The sequence below is a fragment of the Somniosus microcephalus genome, chromosome 3 (genome assembly GCF_052327205.1).
Source record: "Somniosus microcephalus isolate GS21.2 chromosome 3, FLI_Smic_1.0, whole genome shotgun sequence".
NCBI lineage: Eukaryota > Metazoa > Chordata > Chondrichthyes > Squaliformes > Somniosidae > Somniosus > Somniosus microcephalus.
In genome coordinates, this window is record NC_140989.1 from 283,298,932 (window position 1) to 283,317,057 (window position 18,126).

Consider the following 18,126-nt stretch of genomic DNA (forward strand, 5'->3'; position numbering starts at 1 on the left):
GCGTCGATCAAGGACATCCACCCTCAACATCCTGCTGGGCACTGCATAGCACGGGAGGCAATCGGGAACCCGGGTTGGTTTCTGGCCACGAAGTCAAACATCAGTGAACATCCCTTCGACGACAGCGGCGGGTAAGCCCGATCGAGCGGCACGGGGGGGAAGTCGGCCGAGTTGTCAGTAAGAGAAGGGGAGGGAAACGACGAAAAGGGCGGAGAACATGACCGCAGCCGGTGTCAGGGGCCGGACTGCAATCGGGGCAGAGACGCGCAGCAGCCAGAAAAGCGTTTATGTCCACAAGGACCGCTGGGAGGCGAGAACGGCAACAGCGCGGTAATCGCCATTTTGAGTCGGCGGGGGAAGAAGACAAGCGCGGGAAAAGCCGCCAAGCGCGGGAAGACGCCATTTTGAAAAAAATAAAATAAAATAATAATCATATCCGAAGGAAAGGAAACTCAACAAGGATGCCAAAAACGGGTAACATCACTGCTTTTGATAGCGATGTGGAAGATTGGGTCACTTATGTGGAACGCGTCGAAGTTTACTGTACAACGAATGAGGTACCGGAGGATAAGAAAGCACTAACCCTATTAAACTCGATGGGTGCGAAGACGTACGGGTTATTAAGGAACCTTGTAACACCAGATAAACCGGTAGGAAAGAGTTTCGCGGATATTGTTACTATCCTGCAAGAGCATTTAAACCCCACGCCGCTGCTGATAGCGGAACGATTTAAATTCTACAAAAGAATTCAACTTAAAGAGGAAAGCAACACTGAATTCTTAATCGAACTGCGCAAGTTATCAAAGTACTGTCAGTTCGGTACAGGACTAGCAGACGCACTGAGAGATAAGTTTGTGTGTGGGCTCCTAAGGGAAGGAACCCAGAAGCGACTGCTAGAGGAAAAGGATCTTACGCTGGACAAAGCTTTCAGCATTGCAGCATCGCACGAGGCAGCAGCACGAGGCGCTGCAGAGATACAGCAAAGGCCATTGGAATTCAGCACCAATGAAATGGCATTGGGCGCAGTAAAGTGTTATCGTTGCGGAAGGACAACGCATGACCAGAACCAGTGCTGGTTCAAAGATAAAGAATGCAGGCAATGTGGCAAACTTGGTCACATAGCGAGAGTATGTCGGTCAGGAAAGAAGACCAGCAGCAAAAAGTCGCCGCAGGAGAAGTACAAAAAAGTACACAAGGTGACAGAGAACAGTTCGGATGAACAGAAGATGGATTCAGACTCCAGCAGTAAGGAACTGGGTTGTCTAAAAATACATAATGTGGGTAACACAGCAGACCACCAAACTATCTGGGTCATGCTTCGGATAGCAGGAGTCCAAGTGAAGATGGAATTGGACACTGGATCGGCATTGACGATCATGAATAAGCAAGATTACAAAAGGTTATTCTCGCACATTCCCCTGAGGGATACGGAGATTGTATTGAAAACATACACGGGGCAAATAGTATACCCCATCGGAAAGATAAAAGTAAATGTGGTCTACAATGGTAAAGAAAGTCAGGAAATGGACTTGTATGTGTTACCTGATGGAGGTCCGCCACTACTGGGACGGGAATGGATCCGGAGAATAAATGTGGACTGGCATTCCATATAAGCACTGACTGTAGATTCCTGTAAAGAGGACGACGTCAAACCTAAACGACTGTCCAAAATATTGGACGATGCTAAGGAGGTGTTCCAACAGGGACTGGGAACACTGAAAGGAATTACGGCAAACATCAAGGTTGAAGAACATGCAAACCCAAAATTTTTCAAAGCCAGACCGGTACCTTATGCGATACGACCTGCTGTGGAAGCAGAGCTGGAAGGGCTAGAACGTTCAGGAGTACTGTCAAAGGTGGACTGGAGCGAATGGGCCACACCCATTGTTCCTGTCATGAAGCGTTCGTTGAGCAACAAGCCGGGGGAACCTGGGAAGGTTCGCATCTGTGGCGATTTCAAGATCACTGTTAAACCGGTTCTTCACACGGTGCAATATCTGCTTCCGCGGATTGAAGATATCTTCGCTTCGCTGTCTGGCGGGAAACACTTCACCAAGATAGACCTGGCACAGGCGTACCTACAGATGGAAGTTGATGAAGCGTCACGCCAGTATCTCACGATCAACACACATAAGGGCTTATATCGGTATAATAGACTGTTTTTTGGAGTGGCATCGGCTCCAGCGATTTGGCAAAGGGCCATGGAGCAGGTATTGCAGGGAATTCCAGGCACACAATGCTACCTGGACGACATTCTGATTACAGGAGATGATGATAAGGATCACCTCGCGAATTTGGAGCAGGTGCTCACCAGATTGAAAGAATATGGGCTCAGAGTTAATCGCCAGAAATGTGAGTTCTTTCAAAAGCGAATCTCGTACTGCGGCCACGTCATTGACCAGGAGGGGCTCCATAAGTCACCTGACAAGATCGAAGCTGTTGTGAAAGCTCCCGCTCCGGAAAATGTATCCCAGTTGAGGTCGTTCCTTGGGTTGGTTAACTATTACCACAAGTTTCTTCCAAATTTATCCACGGTGTTACACCCACTGAACACTGTTTTGCAAATGGGAATACCATGGAAGTGGAGCGATGATTGTAAGCGGGCTTTTCAAAAAAGCAAGGCACTGATCACCTCTAAGGAAGTGTTGGCTCACTTTAACCCAACGCTGCCTATTCGCTTAGCTTGTGATGCTTCTCCATATGGTATCGGGGCAGTGCTCTCACATAAGTTTCCAAATGGCTTGGAAAGGCCAGTCGCGTTCGCATCCAGATCATTGACCTCCGCAGAGCGCAACTATGCTCCGATAGATAGGGAGGCTCTCAGCCTCGTGTGGGGAGTTAAGAAATTTAACCATTACCTGCAAGGCCAAAAGTTTACGCTGCTGACAGATCACCAGCCGTTGGTTTCCATTTTTAACCCTAAGAAGGGTGTTCCGGTTATGACGGCGCAGAGGCTTCAGAGATGGTCCTTTTTCCTAGGGGCACATCAATATGATATCGAATTCAAAGGTACAAAGCAACATGGTAATGCTGATGGGCTGTCGTGCCTGCCACTACCTACAGCGGAAGAGGCACCGGCAGTTGACCCTGTCGAGATATTTCACTCGACCATCATCGAATGCTTACCAGCCACCAATGCGGGTATTGAGAGAGAGACCCGAAACGACCCGACACTGTCTCGGGTCTACGATTTGACAGTGAAGGGATGGCCAGCACATGGCGACCCACTGTTACCAGCATTCTCAGCCAGACGAGAACAGCTGTCCATCTGTCAAGGAACATTGATGTATGGAACAAGGGTGATTATTCCTCCTAAATTAAGGGAGAGAGTTCTGAAGGAATTGCATGAAGGTCATCTGGGGGGAGTCAAGATGAAAAGCCTTGCTAGGGCTTATGTGTGATGGCCAGGTATCGACAAACAAATAGAGGATCTGACTAAAAGCTGCTCAGGGTGCCAAAAAGTTCAAAACGCACCTCCAATTGCACCGCTGCATCCGTGGGAATGGCCTTCAACCCCATGGCAACGTGTGCATATTGACTTTGCACGTCCATTCATGGATTCCATGTTTTTGATAGCAGTAGACGCACATTCTAAATGGCCAGAAGCGATTAAGATGTCGACCACTACCTCTGAAAAGACGATCGCAGTTCTAAGAACCATATTTGCAAGGAATGGGTTGCCGGAACAAATATGTTCAGACAACGGACCACAGTTCGTGTCAGAAGAATTCCAGAAATTCATGAAAAAGAATGGGGTGAAACACTATACATCTGCCCCATATCATCCGGCTACAAATGGGTTGGCCGAGAGATTTGTACAAACGTTCAAAAAGGCGATAAAGGCCACGAGCAAAGACCATATTCCACTACAACACAAGGTGGACAATTTCCTGATGGCATATCGAAACACCACGCATGCAGTGACAAATCAAAGCCCTGCCATAATGTTCTATAACAGGAGGTTGCGGTCCCGGTTGGATTTGTTAAAACCCAATGTGCGTAGGGAAGTCGAAAACAAGCAATTCCAGCACGTAAATAACAAGGCCACTCGGAGTTTCGAAATAGGACAACCAGTGTTGGCCAGGGACTATAGGAATGATAAATGGCAATCCAGAACAATTCGTGCCCGACAAGGACCCTTGATGTACACGGTAGACGTTGGAGAGAACGTAATACGACGTCATGCTGACCAACTTGTGGAATCAAGAACAAGGGTCGACCCCATGTCTACGGCAGAGACACCAGTTGAAGAAGTTATTGAGCCTGTAGCATCTACCTCAGACTCGAACGTACATGATGATGTTCAATCCATAGGAGATCAAATGGATGAGTCACCCCAGCAACGAGAACCAGAGACCCCTGAAAGGCGTTATCCGGCCCGGATCAGGAGGCCTCCTCAGAGACTGAATCTTTGAACAGTTTTGTGTGAAAGTTGTATATATGTTATCCATGTAATGTTTAAATTGGGGTGTACACTGTTAAGCTAAAAGGGGAGGAATTGTAGTGTATATAACCTGTACCACCTTAAGAGGATACCTTAAGGTGATGGACTACTTTTTGATGGCTCCTGTACATTGTAGTACCGGTGGTGACCACACCGGTATATAAACCCTGTGGAGCAAAGTGTATTCCAGTTCAGCCCTGACCCTCAATTACTAAAGACCTGTTTAATTATTTCTGTAGTCTGTGTCCAGTTATTCAGCATAACTATATTTGGAAACACAGACTCAACAGTCTGTGCCCACAGGAAGTTGAAGGATCAGCCCCTAACCTCATTCCTGGGCACAGGTTGGTCAGTAGAGCGGTCAGTTAAACTGGCTACTGGATAATGCCTGATCCAATTTTGGCCTCAACACCACTTTCCCAATCTCTCCACATACCCCTTGACTCCCTTGTAGTTCAAATGTCTGTCAATCTCTGCCTTGAATATATTCAATGACTCCGCCTCCACAGCTCTCTGGGGTAGAGAATTCCAAAGATTCACGACCCTCTGAGAGAAGAAATTCCTCATCTCCGTCTTAAATGGGCAACCCCTTATTCTGAAACTATGCCCCCTAGTTCTAGATACCCCCACTAGGGAAAACATCCTCTCCGCATCCACCCTGTCGAGCCCCCTCAGAATCTTATATGTTTCAATAAGATCACCTCTCATTCTTCTAAACTCCAATGAGTATAGGCCCAACCTGCTGAACCTTTCATCATACGTCAACCCCTTCATCCCAGGAATCAACCTAGTGAACCTTCTCTGCACTGCCTCCAATGCAAATATATCCTTATTTAAATATGGAGACCAAAACTGTACGCAGTACTCCAAGTGCGGTCTCGCCAGCGCCCTGTAAAGTTGCATCAAAACTTCCCTACTTTTATACTCCATACCCCTTGCAATAAAGGCCAACATTCCATTAGCCTTCCTAATTACTTGCTGTACCTGCGTGCTAACTTTTTGTGTTTCACGTACTAGGACCCCCAGATTCCTTTGTACCGCAGCATTTTGTAGTCTCACTCCATTTAAATAATAATTTTGTTTTTTCATTCTTCCTTCCAAAATGGATAATCTCACATTTTCCCACATTATACTCCATCTGACAAATTTTTGCCCACTCACTTAACCTATCTATATCCCGTTGCAGACTCTTTGCGTCCTCCTCACAACTTGCTAACCCACCTATCTTTATATCATCAGCAAATTTGGCTACAGTACACTCTGTCCCTTCATCCAAGTCATTAATATAGATTGTAAATAGTTGAGGCCCCAGCACTGATCCCTGTGGTACCCAACTAGTTACGGAAGTGCAGTCACTTTTGTAATGTAGGAAACGCAACAGCCAATTTAGGCACAGCAAGCTCCCACAAACAGCAATGTGATAATAACCAGATAATCTGTTTTCGTGTTGTTGATTGAGGGATAAATATTGTCCAGGATACCAGGGATAACGCCCCTGCTCTTCTTCGAAATAGTCTCATGTCCACCTGAGAGGGCAGATGGGGACATGAATCCACAACCTTCTGACTCAGTTTCTACGCCACAGAAATAGTCCAGGAACTCAACGAAGACAGTGCAGGAGCCAGCTGCTTCAATATGTATCACTCAATTAAGAAAGTAACTGAAGTCCCGTATAGCTACTGTCATGTTCTGAGATTCTTGAGCTTTGTTTTAAAAAAAATAACAAAGTGAATTTGCACAGGATTAAAAGCCATAGGCTACAGATTTAGACAGGAAGGCGTGGGGGCAGAAGCTTGAGGTGTTATTGAGCCAAGTATTGCGGTGGTCTCCACAAGGACTGGGAATGTTAAGCAATTCGTTATCTTCTCTAAGCTGGGCAACAAATATTCACACCCATTATAGTGAAGACAGTTCTATTCATGTCGACATAAGCATGAGGTGCCTGCTGAGAATATACTCTTGGGAGAGGGGGTATTTCATTGACAGACCTGTTAGCAAATCCTAGGGTCAGAATTAACAAAGAAAAAAAATCCATGTTCAGGGGGCAGGCGGGCTTTTGACCAAAAGATTGTCAGAACCAATCGATGGCCTGGAACTGGAAACTAAAATGCAAGAGGTCAGCTTGTTCAGTTAGAAGTTGTCTAGAAAGGTATTGGTAAAAACAAGTAACTCAACCCACCAAATGGTAAATGCACGTGGATTATTATTTTTTCCATTTGTCGAGGAGAGAAGTGAAATTGAGTGAAGTAAATGGAATTTGGTTAGACTGTTACTCTACATGTTCACTTACTGTCTGAAATAAAACAGCTCATTGATTCGTATCTGGCCTTATTTCACTAAGTGTTTTTCACTCCACCATTGAAAAGATTGGAGAAGAGTGGGTGTGAAAGAGATGGGGGATTCTCCTCATCAAGGCGGAATTTCACGAGGTTGGACTCCTGCCTGCCCTTCCATACTTGACCCATTTTCCTGGGTTGTCACTCATTAACTATGCATGGCAGGCTCCCAGCAAGATTCCCATCATCAAGAAGGAGCCCGCCAGGGTAAAGAAGGAAACTCTAGTGGTGTTACAGCAGGGACAGCTCTGCATACCAGAAGATCCAGGGATCTAAAGTAGCACGTGCCCGAAGATCCAAAACCAATACCCACTGAAGGCCTCGGGGGAAACCAGGGTCTCTGACCGGTACATATATCACCGAGGACAGAATGGAGGAAGAGGTGGTCACTAAAAGGCTCTTGCTCTCTGACATGAATCAGTCATTCATGAAAGAGAGACTTATGAAATAATACTGAGCGGCCTACGGGTGGCGCTGTCCAGGGAGAGTATAAATCCTCGGGCATGGGCCCAGCTTGCGCAGGACATTCTTAACAGGAACTAGTGAAGGACACAACTAGACCTCCATGTTGTAAAACAGTTGATTGAAGCTTTGTTTAACGCTTAGACCAAGTGCCTAGTAGTTTTCTTATGTCACCCTCCATGCGGGCACCTCTGGGCTGTTACTGTTTATTTCTGAGGCCTATTATCTCCTGGGAAGAGCAGAAGGATTTGGGAGTACAGATTCATAGTTCTTTAAAGGCAGCATTCTGCTCCATGCATAGCTCTGGTACTTATATCCTGCAGGTCACACTGCCAGACATTGATATCCTCAACAAGGTGCTATTTATGAGATCAAAGATACATTTAGGATCTTTTATGTTTGTGTAACAGGTGAAAAATTATATTGGTGATGATCAGCTCATGTTTGATAGATGTTATCATAAAGAGATCGACATTACTGTTGGCCTTCATAACACCAGAGAATGGAGGGAGAGGTGGTCACTAAAGATGTCCAAAGATGTGCGGGTTAGGTTGATTGGCCATGATAAAAATTGGCCCTTAGTGTTAGGGGGGGATTAAATACGTGGGGTTACGGGGATAGGGCTTGTGTGGGATGGCTGTCAGTGTAGGGACCGGGTGCTAGGGTTTGGATGATCAGCCATGATCTCGTTGAATGGCGGAGCAGGCTCGAAGGGCCGAATGGCCTACTCCTGCTCCTATCTTCTATGTTTCTATGTAAAAAGCTTTTACCCTCCATGCGGGCACCTCTGGGCTGTTACTGTTTATTTCTGAGGCCTATTATCTCCCGGGAAGAGCAGAAGGATTTGGGGGTACAGGTTCATAGCACATTAAAGGCAGCACCTCTGAGGTTGGCAAAACTGTGGGGGAAAAAACTCGAGGGAAAGAATATAAAAGCCAAGTGCTAATGAATTTGTATAAAACCTTAAGATCTTGGTTAGAGTACTGTGTGTAGTGTTGGGCTCCACACTATAGGAAGGATATTGAGGCTTTACAGGGGTAAGCACAGATTCATTAGATGCTGCCTGGTATGAGGAAATACAAGAAAGACTTCAAAAAAATGGGGCTTTTGTAATTAAACCAGCATATATTATGGGACGATATGATAGAAGTGTTTAAGATTATGAAAGGATGGGGCAGGATAGATAGAAGCAGACTATTTCCAGTAGTTGAGGGGTCTAGAACGAGAGGATTGGATACAAGATTAGATTAACTGTAAGAGATTTAGAACAGAGATCAGAGAAACTTCTTTACACAGAGTTATGGGACTGTAGAATTCACTCCTAAGGTTAGTGATTGGCAGAAACTACGTTAACATTCAAGATTAGAGTGGACAGGTGGATGAAGGAAAAGGAGATAAAGGGATGTTCGAGCAGGGCAGGTAAATGTGATTAGGACTGTTTGCTCGTGTGTAGGGTAAACCCTGACATGGACCACTTGGGTTTAATGACTTGTTTCCATTTTGTGACTTCTATGTAATTCTACAAGTGGGTCATGTAGTGGTTATTTTCCCGCATTCTGCTCCATGCATAGCTCTGGTACTTATATCCTGCAGGTCACACTGCCAGACATTGATATCATCAACAAGGTGCTATTTATGAGATCAAATATACATTTAGGATCTTTTATGTTTGTGTAACAGGTGTAAAATTATATTGGTGATGATCAGCTCATGTTTGATAGATGTTATCATAAGGAGGACGACATTACTGATGGCCTTCGTAACACCAGAGAGAGATTACTTTTGAAGTGTAGTCACTGCTGTTAAGTAGGTAAAGACAGCAAGCAATTTTGCACAGCAAGGTCCCACAAGCAGTTAATCTGTTTTTATTGGTGTTGAGTGAGGAATAAATGTTGGGCAGGGCACTGGGAGAACACCCATGCTCTTCTCTGAATTGTGCCATGGGATCTGAACAGGCAGATTAGTTTGACAAAAAAAACAGTAAATGCTGGAAATACTCAGCAAGTCAGGCAGCATCTGTGGAGAGAGAAACAGAGTTAATGTTTCAGGTTGATGACCTTTCATTTGATATCTCATTCGAAAGACTGTACATTGACCATGCAACATCCCCTAAATATTGCACTGAACTGTCGGCCTGAATTATGTGCTAAATCCATAAAGGTGGATGGTGCTTCAACTCAGAGGTGAGAATACTACTATTGAGCCAAGCTGACACTTACCACCTCAGCTGGTGGCATTCTTACCAACCTGTATATTGAAGTCTCCCATGATAATCAGTTTGTCTGCTGATGGTGTTAAATGATCACATCATCTAAATCAACATAAAACTGCTTCTTCACCTCATCTTCATTTGTAATCATTGGTGCAAAGGCACCAATGGTAGTAGCATCACACTATTTGTTTCAATCTCACCGCCGGCATCTTTTGTCAGCCAATCCAACTTTGCTGTAATGTCATTAAGAGGGGGGAGGAGCTAAACACGATCAAAATCACTAAGGAAGTGGTACTCGGTAAAATAATGGGACTCAAGGCGGATAAATCACCTGGACCTGATGGCTTACATCCTAGGGTCTTGAGGGAAGTGGCGGTAGGGATTGTGGATGCATTGGTAATAATTTTCCAAAACTCCCTGGACTCGGCAATGGTCCCGGCAGACTGGAAAACTGCTAATGTAACACCCTTATTTAAAAAGGGCAGTAGACAGAAGGCTGGAAACTATAGACCGGGTAGCCTAACATCTGTGGTAGGTAAAATTTTGGAGTCCATTATTAAGGAGACAGTAACAGGACATTTGGATAATCATAATTTAATAGGACAAAGTCAGCATGGTTTTATGACGGGGAAGTCATGTTTGACAAATTTGCTGGAGTTCTTTGAGGAAGTAACATATAGTGTGGATAAAGGGGAACCAGTGGACGTAGTGTATTTAGACTTCCAAAAGGCATTTGACAAGGTGCCACACAAAAGATTATTGCTTAAGATAAAAAATCACGGGATTGGGGGTAATATTCTGGCATGGATAGAGGATTGGCTGTCTAACAGAAGGCAGAGAGTTGGGATAAATGGTTCATTCTCAGACTGGCAATCAGTAACTAGTGGTGTTCCGCAGGGGTCAGTGCTGGGTCCCCAACTCTTTACAATCTATATTAACAATTTGGAGGAGGGGACCAATTGTAACATATCAAAGTTTGCAGATGATACTAAGATGGGGGGGAAAGTAGTGAGTGAGGAGGACATAAAAAACCTTCAAGGGGACATAGACAGGCTAAGTAAGTGGGCAGAGATTTGGCAGATGGAATACAATACTGGAAAGTGTGAGGTTATGCACTTTGGCAGGAAAAATCGTAGAGCAAGTTATTATCTTAATGGCAAGAAACTGGAAAGTACTGAAGTACAAAGGGATCTGGGGGTCCTGGTGCACGAAACTCAAAAGGTTAGTATGCAGGTGCAGCAAGTGATTAAGAAGGCCAATGGAATGTTGGCTTTCATTGCTAGGGGGATAGAATATAAAAATAGGGAGGTATTGCTTCAGTTGTACAAGGTATTGGTGAGGCCGCACCTGGAATACTGCGTACAGTTTTGGTGTCCATACTTAAGAAAGGACATACTTGCTCTCGAGTCAGTACAAAGAAGGTTCACTCGGTTAATCCCGGGGATGAGGGGGTGGTCATATGAGGAGAGGTTGAGTAGATTGGGACTCTACTCATTGGAGTTCAGAAGAATGAGAGGCGATCTTATTGAAACATATAAGATTGTGAAGGGGTTGGATCGGATGGATGCAGGGAAGATGTTCCCGATGATGGGTGAAACTAGAACTAGGGGGCATAGTCTTAGAATAAGGGGCTGCTCTTTCAAAACTGAGATGAGGAGGAACTACTTCACTCAGAGGGTGGTAGGTCCATGGAATATGCTGCCCCAAAAAACTGTAGAAGCTACATCATTACATAAATTTAAAACAGAAATAGACAGTTTCCTAGAAGTAAAGGGAATTAAGGGTTACGGGGAGCGGGCAGGAATTTGGACGTGAGTCTAGGTTCGGATCAGTCATGGCTCTGTGGGTAGCGGAGCGGGCCCAGGGGCCGTGTAGCCTGATCCTGCTCCTATTTCATGTGTCTAATTCTGTTAGATGCAGGAGATGGTTCTGTGATAGTGGATTGGCAGTTAGGATCAGATCAGCCATGATCTTATTGAATGGCGGAGCAGGCTCGAGGGGCCGATTGGCCTACTCCTGCTCCTGCTCCTATTTCTTATGTTCTTATGTTCTAAGTACATGGTGACTCAACTATCCAACTGCTCTAATAGTTGTCCCATTCCAGACAGCCTTGGTGCAACAATATCAATGTCATAGCGAGCCAGCTATCATTCTATCTGCACAGTTCCTTGTTCTGTATCTTGTTGTCAAAAGGAGTTCTGATGTTTCATGAAGGTGGTGTCAAGTTCTGTTTTTTAGTAACTGCTTTATGACTGCAGTGCAAAGAGTAGCCAATCAATTGCAGCTAGTTGTCCCAGTTGTTAAGAGGTTAACCATATTTAGGGCATCTTTCCTAACCCCCTCCCTCATGTGAGGAACAGTGCAAATCCAAAATAGGGCTGCTCAGTTGCTGAACCATTATATAGCTTCAGACATCCAGCAATAAGCAACCAGGGTACCAAATCGCCCACATGCAGACCTACAGCTACAGCTCCCAGGGTCATCATGTTTCGCCATTTGCCTATCACTACAGGGCTTCCATCTCATCTCCTCCAGCAAGGAAGTAAACCTGCACAGGAATGTTTCCAAGTAAAAGTGGTTCATGCTGACCCTTTTCCACTCTCGTGTCCCTCAGTTTCGCCTCCAACGAGAAGACGAGGCAAGACACTCGACAAGCTTTGGAATGCAGTCAGTGAATGCGAAGAAAGAATCTCCGAGTATATTACTATAGCTGGAATCTGTGGGTTCACTTTCTCCATAGCTCTAAACTTAAACCTCCTTTTTATATGTACTAATAAAGCATTCAACTGACACTCATGTGTCACCTGGTCCTTGGCTCAGTGGTAGCATGCTTGTCTCTGAGTCAGATGGTCAACTCCAGAGACCTGAGCACATAATCTAGGCTGACACTTTTGTGCAGTACTGAGGGATGAGACTTAAACTGAGGTCCCATTTGCACTCTTAGGTGTATATAAAAAATCACATGGCGCTAATTCAAATAAGAGCAGATGAGGTGTTCTGGCCAATCTTTATTCCCTCAACCAACATCACTAAAACAATTATCTGGTTATTTATCTTCGTGCTATTTGTGGGATTTTGCCAGGTGCAAATTGGCTGCTGCATTTCTCTACAACAGTGACTACACTCCAAAAGTACTTTTGGTTGCAAAATACTTTAAGAGGTCCAGAGGTATTGAAAAGCGCTACATAAATACAAGTTTTTTTCTTTTTGTTAAGCATGAACACTTTTAAATTCGCAACAATATTTGTAACTTATTAAAAAAAAGTTGTGCTGTAACTTTTTATGGATTATTGGATCATATCTCTGAATCAAAAATCAAAGAGCAAGTTATTTATCTAAATGGAGAGAAACTGCAAAGTGCTACAGTACAAAGGGATCTGGGGGTCCTGGTGCATGAAACACAAAAAGTTAGTATGCAGGTGCAGCAGGTGATCAGGAAGGCCAATGGAATCTTGGCTTTTATTGCAAGGGGGATGGAGTATAAAAACAGGGAAGTCTTGTTGCAGTTATACAGGGTATTGGTAAGGCCACACTTGGAATACTGCGTGCAGTTTTGGTTTCCATATTTAAGAAAAGATATACTTGCTCTCGAGGCGGTTCAGAGAAGGTTCACTCGGTTGATTCCGGAGATGAGGGGGTTGACATATGAGAAAAGGTTGAGTAGGTTGGGCCTCTACTCATTGGAGTTCAGAAGAATGAGAGGCGATCTTATCGAAACATATAAGATTGTGAGGGGGATTGATCAGGTGGATGCGGTGAGGATGTTTCCACTGATGGGTGAGACTAGAACTAGGGGGCATAATCTTAGAGTAAGGGGCTGCCCTTTCAAAACTGAGATGAGGAGAAACTTCTTTACTCAGAGGGTAGTAAATCTATGGAATTTGCTACCCCAGAGAGCTGTGGAAGCTGCAACATTAAATAGATTTAAAATGGAGATAGACAGTTTCCTAGCAGATAAGGGAATTAGGGGTTACGGGAGAGGGCAGGGAAGTGGACGTGAGTCTAGGTTTGGATCAGCCATGATCCTATTGAATGGCGGAGCAGGCCCGAGGGGCTATATGGCCTACTCCTGCTCCTACTTCTTATGTTCTTATGTTCTGTTTGGATTTGAACCTCTTCACTTAAAACGGGATGTGAGAAATTAAGGGCATTCAGTACAAACTGATATGACCTTTTTAAGGATGAGAGACAAGAGATCAGTTGTATTTTTAGTGACTGCAACGTCAACTGTTGGGGATGTTCCGACAAAGCGCGCCAACCTCGCACAACGCCACCTATTAAAGCAAACGTAAGACGTGTTTGCAATGTCGATAGGGCTCGAAGCAAGAATCAGGTTGTTGAAACGTGCAGTGTTTTCACAATATTCGGCCTCTTATTCACGATAAGTGGAACAATTTTTTGTATGAAATATATTTTTTGTGTAAAGTATTCTTCCGCCGGATAGCTGAGATCTGAGCCGATGATGCAGCATTGGCAGACGCTGCTTGAACACCCAGGTGATGCATGAAACCGAGCCAGAGAAAGACATGTTAGTCGCGCTACCGGGAAGAGAACCGCACCACAACACAGACGGGGTGCGAATGAAGGTGGCTTCCTTTAAGACGGCTTCGGAATTCTCAATCTTGAGGGAAACCTCGCGGAATTGAATCTCAGGGTATAAAATCATTTTGTTGTAAATGACAACGCAGTGTGTAACGCTGCATTGAGCTGAAGACGCGCAGAGTGTGGCAGGCACCCCTCCCTCCAAGTGGCACATGGTTTGACCCAGATCCCTGGAACACTGAGTCCGTTTCAGCTACATTGTTGCCACATCACTGCCGGGTTAGATGGTTGCAAGCAGCCGCTTCCCGTCCTGATGACATTGTATCCAGGAAACCCACATAACGGGACGTGATTTAATCAAATTCTAACAATACCAGCAGAAAGGATCTCCTTCAGTCTGTCCTGTTACTCCTCAAACTGCCGCTGTTTGATACGCAAGGGGCGGTGCCTCTGGTCTGATATTAAATTAATCTCTCCCCTTCCCCCTTCTGACTGGGAGCAGCAAAGACAAGAGGATGATGACAGTGCGATCGACTGCCCTCGGTCGTGACATGGGTTCTTCTGGCCGAAGCTGCTGGAACGAATGAAGAGTTATTCTCACACCAATTGCAGCGTTCCAGTCGCATCAAGAATAAAGCGGGCTGGTGTGCAGTCGGCGGCCCCGGTGATTTTTATAGATCACAATGACACTTGCTGGCTTTGCCATAAACCACCGGCATACTCCCTGAATTCAAATACCTTAGGGGATGGGGGCGAAATACTGTCTCTCGGAAATGTACAAAGCACCGCTCGCTTTTTGATTCACCTGTAATTGCAGTTAATTTAAATAGGGTTTGCGTTTAACTGGAACAAAAGAAAACACGGATCACTGAATTATATGAGATGTGCTGATTTTTTTAATTGATATTTTATTGCAGAGTATTTATGTTTACGGAAGATAATTTTTAAAGCCGTGATATTTGCATCGAGATGTGAGGTGGCGCTTCCGTCCTACGCCCTGAGATGGTTCTCGATAGCGCCCGAACCGCTATTAAATGAATCTAAATTGGCGCCAGGGAGCGAACCATTAACCGAACTGAGTGACTGACAACCCAGAATCAAAGCGGAACCCAGCCATAGGCCTCGGGAAAAGGAGCTTGCGTAAATTCGGGGCTTTGATTACAAGCACTGATTGTAGGTTGACTTCCTGCTGGCCTGTTATTTGAAGCTTTAGTGCTGAAACATTACTATTATTGATATAAACTAGCTGACCTTTTAGTTATTATTGAGAAACATGAAAGATCAAGGCCCACAGTGCAGGATAGACTAAGGTTGTGACGTTTCTATTTAAATTTTAGCATTGTGTCAGGTTGACTTTGTGCATTTTAATCACTCTTCATGCACAGTCAACTCCATGCTAGACACCAGAATGAAGGAGGTTTGCAGGATCTGTGCCCGGGAGCTGTGTGGTAACCAGCGGCGATGGATCTTCCACACGGCTTCCAAACTGAACCTACAGGTCATCCTATCCCACATACTGGGCAAAGAGGTGTCCCGAGATGGGAAGGCAGAGTTCGCTTGCAGCAAATGCGCTTTCATGTTAGACCGTATCTACAGGTTTGACACAGTCATTGCAAGGATTGAGGCACTGTCAATTGAACGTTTGCAGAAGCTGCTCGTAGAGAAGGATCGGATCAAGCACTGCATAGCTAGTCTTTATCGTAAAACCAATGAGGAGCCAAGCACTGACAGCAAGGGTGAGGACATCGCGGTGGACGTCTCCAACCTACCCGATGTCAGGTACCATGCCCTGCTGCAGGATGACTTTGTCTATTCTGGATTTGAATCATGGACAGAACATGGGGAGGAAGCCATGGAAACTCACAGCTGCCAGACTTCAGAGACCTCGAGCTACAAATCCCGGAAGTGTCGCAGCTGTTCAGCCTTGCGCGTGACCGACGCAGACTACGAGGCGGTTTGCAGAGTCCCCCGGAAGGTGGCAAAGACTGTTTCTTGTGACCCATCCACCAGGTGTGGAAGTAGTGCGATGGGCAGCATAACTGCTGAGGAAGGACTCGCAATGCCAGTCATACACGAGACTATGTCCATTGGACCATGTGATTCAAGGGCTTCTGTCTATGCTGACTCTCTGGATAAAATGTCTCCAGCCTCTTCTGTCGAATCTCTTGGTGCAGCAGTGGAATCCTGCCCTGCACCCATCAGAGAAGTGGCACAAGTAGAAAAAGGTGCCAAAGATGACAAAAGTCCCAAATCGGACAGTTCTGATGGCCAAGCAACCCATCCTTTGTTGCACAGCCAAAAGCTGGACTTTGTACTTACCTTAGTGAGGAATGTTGAATACAGGCCTGTTCAGAGCCCAAAAGGCAGCAAGTTGCCAATTTCGGTCAGGCCTACTCCTTTGGGCTCTGTGTCAAGTGGCAGTTTGGGTGATGGGATTTCCAGATCTCATCTGCATAACAATGGTTATGAATTTGTCAGCAGATACATAGAACCTTCCAGGATGCACCTGAACTTTGATGATATGGCAGAGCTTGAGGACCTCCTGCAGGACATGCTTGATGAATATATTCCAATTCGCACCCAGGTACTTGAAGTGTGACTGTCTAGGTTGTTGTTTCCTCATTGTCTTCCTATTACTCCTAGGGCCCATTTGCAGCAGTCAAAAGGCAACAGAGCCCCCAGCATCTCAAGACAAATCTCTGAGTGACAGTTGAGCATTTTAAAGTTGTTGCTCAGCTTTTCTCTTCAACCATCCACCCATAACCCCGCACCGGCTCCCCCCCGGCATAAATAATTATGTTTGATAAGCAGCTCTAGGTGTGAAACGTAGGGGCTTTTCATTATAATGTTTTGCATCTCAGCAGTAGTAATAAAAATTTCTGCCATGTGTAAATGGTCCAATGAAAGATATTGATCAACACAGATAAATAGATTGCACAGTGTAAGCAGGTTTGTGGAGTATTTAATGTATCCTGGCAATTCCTAAGGTGTTGATTTGTTGCTGCACTGCCATTCCTCTTCCCTGTGTGTTTGGTTGGACTTGAAAGGTGTGAGCCTCCAGCTATGTAACAGTTACAGACCTAAAAAATATTGGAGGGAGTGCACAGGAGTAACGTGAGTATTGGTGTAAATGCAGCAAGTGTTTGCTTATTCTAATCGCCTAGCATGAATCTGGAGATCTGTCGCATTAAATTTCCTTTTGAAATATATATACATCTTTGGAGTTCCGTATCCATTAAAAAAAAAAGCACAAAATTGTGCTGCTCAAGATGAGGAATATCAGTGTTGGAAAATGGAAGACTTTCCACTGCAGACACTAAGGGCTCGATTTTAACTCCTGGGCGGGAATGCAGCAAAGCGAACGGTGTGCCTGGGGGCAGCAGGCAGGCTCGGACGATTTTTAACGGCTGGGCCTCATTAGCTTGTTGCTTTCCAACTTCCCAATCTAAAAGGCTGTGAAGTCGGCGGGGAGTGGCTGCCCGGCCATTACAATCAGGTGGCAGGGACCCGCCATCGGGGGACCCAGGGGAACAGTCCCCAGCATAAATTAAGTGGATTGTTGGGACTTGACAGGGGAATTGCGGTCCAGGGAGAGGAGGAGGCCCAAGACTTCCTTGTGTGGCCCGAAGGAGCACTCCTGGCCCACAAGGAACCAAATAAAATTTTAAAAGCAACTTGCTGGGCCTCTTCTGACCCTGGCTGCTGTTTCCAGTAGATTTAGCCTGGCAGGGAAGTCGGGACTACTCAGGCCTCAGGTTTTAAAAAAAAAAGCAGATCAGGCCCCAGTGACGTCATTGGAACACGATCATATTTAAAGAGCACTCCACTGGCTTGGGCCGGGTGTCCTTGCCACCTGAAATTTAAAATTGTAGTCCGCCAGATCAGGGCAGGAAAGGAGTGAGTCCCTCGCTCCATTTTAACTGCCCTCTCGCCTGGTTTTTGCCTGGCAGAGCCAGTTAAAATCAAGACCCAAGTGTCAGCATCAAGTAGTCCCAGGTCAGGCATAGCAAAACTAGATGCAGAGTAAAGCTCCTTCTGCTCTGCCCAAACAATGCGCCTCCGCTCTAACCTCCGAAGAGTATCCCCTATGCACCAAAGTGTAACTTTTTCTATTTTCCACATCAGTCTCT

At 45.3% G+C, this 18,126-nt stretch overlaps 1 protein-coding gene across 12 annotated transcripts in view; it reads left to right on the forward strand.

Annotated features, from left to right (window-relative positions):
* pde4dip (phosphodiesterase 4D interacting protein) overlaps positions 1–18,126 on the forward strand; it is a 330,703-nt gene that overhangs the window by 98,062 nt on the left and 214,515 nt on the right. For 4 of the 12 annotated variants that reach the window (XM_085982648.1, XM_085982651.1, XM_085982649.1 and 1 more), the window contains exon 1: positions 13,798–16,580. The exons of 4 other annotated variants lie outside the window; for them this stretch is intronic. In XM_085982648.1, coding sequence (XP_085838774.1) covers positions 15,390–16,580 — 1,191 coding nt within the window. In that variant the 5' untranslated portion in view covers positions 13,798–15,389. Of the gene's footprint in view, positions 1–13,797; positions 16,581–18,126 lie in introns of those variants that run through there. 4 more of the 12 variants (XM_085982644.1, XM_085982645.1, XM_085982646.1 and 1 more) reach the window with 4 other exon arrangements.